Below are 5,296 nucleotides of genomic sequence, written 5' to 3'. Positions count from 1 at the left end.
CCAAAATTTAAGTATGGAAAATAAGTAATCACTATAAAAACTTGCAAGTTTAGCGACCAAAAGAAAAAAGTAATACTTTTAATATTATCATTTACTATATATATTTAGTAATGAAAATTTTATTTTAATTATAATAATGAATTTCATATGACCATTACTTTTGTAAGAGCTGCTATTAGCAAGAATTAATGTAAGTAATTATTTATAATGATAATTTTATGCACAATTATTATCACTAGCTAATAATGATACAGTGACAAGATTAAAATTATTGTTATTTAATATATATTTTTAGTAGCTACTTTAAAATCATCACTTGATGTTTACTAATATTACATTTTATTGTAGTGAATATGTAGGCTTGTTGTACCAAAAATAATTTACCATATAAAAATAATAATTTAAAAAATGTTTTTCATTAACTCTATATACTAAGGAATATATTTCTTGTGTTAATATAATCAACTCTATACTAAGCACAATATTTCGTATTGTTAGTTACTATAAGGATAAATTACAACAGGCTCATATAAGATTTGTTATAATTATAAATATTACCTTATTGTTAAAAAAAATTTATAAAATATCCCTTTAGAATTAACAGGCGTCTAACATATGCACCTATAATGTGCTGAAGTGATATTTATCAGACGACCGTTAAATTTAGAGGGGTATTTATAATTTTTTAAATAATGAGAAGGTATTTAATTTAAGAGAATTTATTGTAATTGACTCTTATTATAATTTTATTACTACTATTTTTAAATTAAATCTTGGTTCTATTCGAATAACCCGCACGAATATCACTAAATGTTGTGGAGATCAATGTTTGGCCATATCAATAATTGTGGTCAACAACTAATAATTAATGAAGTGAAGTGGTGTTTTGAACAATTGAATGAGCTTGGTAAAAGAAATGGTGAATTCTTGCCTTTCGGAGGCTAAAAACATTGCCGTCTCAATTACAAATGTTTTATTATTATTTAAAAAATTAAAAATACCCTTTAAAATTAACTGACATCTAACAAATATCACCTATAATAAGTTATTATAAATGAGTATTTGTTAAATAATCATTAAATTTAGAAAAGATATTTATATTTTTTCAATTAACAAAGAGGTTTGTAATTATGAAAAACTTTAAGGGAGCCCGATGTAATTTACCTTATATATTTTTCTTTTTACATTTATAAAATGCTACATTTTATTTTAAGAAGACAGTGTGTAGGTACTTGAAAAAAGTAAGATTATAAATCTTATAATATATTACTAACGGCAAATTTATAATTGACTCGAAGAAAATTGAACCAACTTATTAAGATTTTAAAAATAAACTGAAAAGCTCGAATGTTCATCATTTAAGTTGCTCATTTCTCTTTGTTGGACTTGCATCAATCTTTCTCCTTCTTTTGAAATTTTTTGTGAGATAATTTTTCTTTTTTGTTTTAATCTGATATAATAAACAATTACTTTTTTCACATAATAAAACAGTTTTTAATTCAATGATAAAAAAATTAATTATCAAATACTTTTTTCATATTTGTTTATCTTTTCATATAATCTTAAGTCAACCACATAAAAATAAAAATGAACATGAAACAACATTTTTTTGTAATTTTTTATCAGATTTCATTATCTCTTTATTGTGTGTCAGAAAATAAATAAATTATTTTTAAAAATAATATCTTTTCATATAATCTTAAGTCAACCACATAAAAATAAAAATGAACATGAAACAACATTTTTTTGTAATTTTTTATCAGATTTCATTATCTCTTTATTGTGTGTCAGAAAATAAATAAATTATTTTATAAAAATAATTTGAAATTGCTCAAGTATATGTTAAACAGGTAAAAATGGATGTTGGACTCAAAGATTCAAGTTTAATGTCCTATACAAATGGATAGATACAGAAGTAAAGCTCAATGAAGGAATGGATTGAGAAGTGAAATCTGACCAGAGTCTCCATTCAGAAAGAACACTTGCAGAGGTACATAAGATGATGAAGATGCTGTTGCTGAACTAAATCTGTATGTTGGTTGTAGTATTTTACTGCCTTTTGGACATGGAATGGTCAGAAGTCGTGGTCCGGTTCTCATCTGCCAGACCTGCAGAAGGCGAACGTTAGGTCGTCTCCTATCGTTGCAAGTGAATCCAACACCATATAATCGATCTAGTAGTCAAAGGCAGTGGGCAAGAAGAGGCAAAGAGAGAGGACATAGCGGATCCAAGAGAAGATATATACCTCCACTATTCCTTTTCGAGGTGCATGTATAGCTAGACAGAGACAGTAATCACTTTTTGAGTGCTCGTCATAAGCCCAACGCGAGGCTGCTGCTTTATCTTTACGGGCAAGCATCTCCACGAACAAGCAGCTTGCTTCACGATATCCCTGCAAAAGGAACTAACGTCAGTTATATTGTCGTCAGCCTTGAAATAATAATTCGGGTTGTGATCAGAATAATTTAAACAAATTCGAATGTTAAGCGACAGAATTTTAGAATCTAAAAAACTTTATTGGAAAAGTAATAATGCAATATATACAGTCAACATACCTTCCATAAACGCACGACAACAAGTGCCTGAGTGTCTAAGAGCAAAATACGGCCAAGTGAATCGGTTATTGCGGCCAAAGTACCACTAGGCGACAATGTAAGCTTCTCACCCTTCCGTGGATGATCCTTCAAACAAGTTAGAGCAGAGGCTGACAAGAAGTAGACATTATTGGTCAGAACTCCAATAAAGCATCTTAAATGGCCAGAAACATCTTTATTAACATAGTTATAATTGGTAAATATATGGTATGGAGTGTAATATATCACTTCTTCAATCTTTTGCTCCGTTGAGACGTGAAGAAGGTAGTGAATCAGATTAAGCCGGTCGACAGGTTGGGTTTTACCCTACCCAAGCCCAAACTCACAAAAAGACCAAACAAATTAATTCAGACCCAGTCCATTGTACCCACTGAAGACCTATGGGGGTGTCTAGACCCTATCAAACCCAGTGTTTGGGTCCGATCAGATCCAAATTTGATTTTCTTTTCTTTCTTTCTTTCTGTTTTTTTTTCTCCGAATCCATTTTTTCTGCAAATCATACTAATTTAATTTCTTTTATTTTCTATTTTTACCCATAATTTATCAATAAATTAAAAAATTTGAGACCAATTCACAAATAACTCTTTTTTTATATAGATATTTAAATAATATTATTATTTATTATATCGTTTATAAAATAACATTATGAAAATATACATGATAAATAATGTTATGATGTCTTAAGTTTTTTAGATTTGTTCACTTATAGGTAGATCGATTAATAAATAATAATTCAATTGAATAGGAAAGAAAATAAATATATATTTTGGATCCAAATTGGGTACATAGACCCATGTGTATTGATGGGTAGAGACCCAACCCAGACCCAATCTATATTTTTTTAATGGGTCTGGGTTAGGATCTGGGTCTTAGAATTAATTTATGGTATGGATAGGGTTTTACTTATCCATTGAATCAGATAGGCAGCCAACACTACAAGCAACTTTCTAACCTCGAGCAAATGGTTGAGATTTAGCTTCTGGCTTCTTCGTGGGCTTTTCTTCACTCCGCCAAATCAATTTTGAAAATGAAGCAATTGTTGAAAATGTTGCAGGAACAACTTTTGACAAGATAGCTCCCACTAGTGATCTGTTCTTGTCCACAGAAAGTCTGCAATCAACCATAATGGATGAAATACAGACAACAACCTTAAGCTTAAGTTACCAAGAAAACATTGAAATCGTTTAAGAGGAAGTCTAGAAGTAAAACGAGTTACAACCCCACTAACCTAAATGCTGATATCACGGCATCCTCTCCAATAGTGACGGCACAATAGTAACGTTGACTTGACTGCCCAACAATAAAATCAGCTGAATTCAAATACCAGAATAAATTCAGAAAGTTTCCAAAAGTCATGAAGCAAAAGATTACAAACAAGAACAAACTTCCACCTAAGCATTATCAAGGGAAAAGGTAGAATGTTCAAGGCAGAGAGAGAAAACAAGAGAGCGCTTTCAAATTTCTGCAGTTACATCTACTAAATTCTGAAAAAGTGGAATCCGTAAAAACAATCTAATTACCAATTGATGCAATGAGTTAATATGACAATTACTTGAATTTCCATCAAAGGTGGGGGCATGACACCAGTAATAGCAGCATCCGCACATAATCCATACTTGCTAACATTCCATAGTTGGTAAGGAAGGCTCGTAGCAGAATTTCCAGAATCCTCTGAATTAGCATCATCATAGAACTCCTGATCCCAAAACTTTGAGTCTGTTTCTTGAAACCACCGGCGCAACAGATTCTGCATTTCACAGGATACGTAAAGAAGTAAAACTTAAATACAGAATAAAGAAACAAATGAAGAACTATAACAGCATAAATATAATAGTACAGGGAGGAATTTTTCCAGTGCTGACAGAGAAGAATCATGAAGCACGCGTTCTCAAACTTTAAAGCAAGTACACATAAGAAAGGCCATGAAGACAATCTCAACCTTTGGTTCTTGCTGGTAAACACTAAAATTCACATACCTTAATACCAGATCCTTCAAAACGTGCAATCACACCAGGCATTACTATGCAAACCTCCTCTGGGGATGTATCTTGTGTCAGATCCTGCTTAGTCCCGCGTACTCTTATCTTAAGAATCTTTCCAGGATTTACAATCTGCGAAATAAAATCGATTCCTAACAAACAAGCAATTGAAACGCGATGCCATACAAACATCAATATGAATATGCTACTCAAACACTTCATTAACTTTAGCACTAGCAAATTCATGGGCATAATTTCCAATGCTAAATTGTAAACAACAAGATGTACCGGCATGCATAAATATGGAGGACATTGATTATACACACTTAAAATCCCACTGTCTCAGGGGCAAGCGCAAGAACAAGTTAAAAACTGCAATTAGAATGGCAACCCAAGTTCGATCTCCATCTTTCCCGTTATTTCCAACACAAAAGAAACATCCACACAACTCATATTCTCAAGATAGAGGTACAAACATTACTGAATACTCAATAGCATCGACATAAATGGAGACTTTATCCAATTATCTACACTCCTAACAAGCAATTGATCAGCTAAAATGCAACCAACGAACCACCCAAAAAGAAACAAAACTAAGATTTCCACCTGTCTGTGAATGAGATAACCGTGCACAGAGAAGATCAAAAGATAGCCGCAAGAGGTCCCGACGGCGAGGGCTCTGATGTCATCGTCGAAGACGAGCCACTCGACGGCGGAGACGGA

General features: G+C 32.0%; 1 protein-coding gene across 1 annotated transcript; it reads right to left on the bottom strand.

Moving 5' to 3' along the window:
• Positions 1-1,834: 1,834 nt before the first annotated feature.
• Positions 1,835-5,296, bottom strand: LOC105180251 (rab3 GTPase-activating protein non-catalytic subunit-like; the record flags this gene model as incomplete). Its single annotated transcript, XM_011103926.1, has 8 exons — positions 1,835-2,108; positions 2,246-2,392; positions 2,556-2,704; positions 3,547-3,704; positions 3,823-3,884; positions 4,147-4,341; positions 4,571-4,705; positions 5,180-5,296. Coding segments are annotated over 8 exons (1,149 nt in total), but the record flags the coding sequence as incomplete, so codon positions are not given.

Source organism: Sesamum indicum, unplaced genomic scaffold, assembly GCF_000512975.1.
Source record: "Sesamum indicum cultivar Zhongzhi No. 13 unplaced genomic scaffold, S_indicum_v1.0 scaffold00453, whole genome shotgun sequence".
Lineage (NCBI taxonomy): Eukaryota > Viridiplantae > Streptophyta > Magnoliopsida > Lamiales > Pedaliaceae > Sesamum > Sesamum indicum.
The sequence above is the reverse complement of the archived record's forward strand: the minus strand, read 5'-3'. Positions and strand labels throughout refer to the sequence as shown.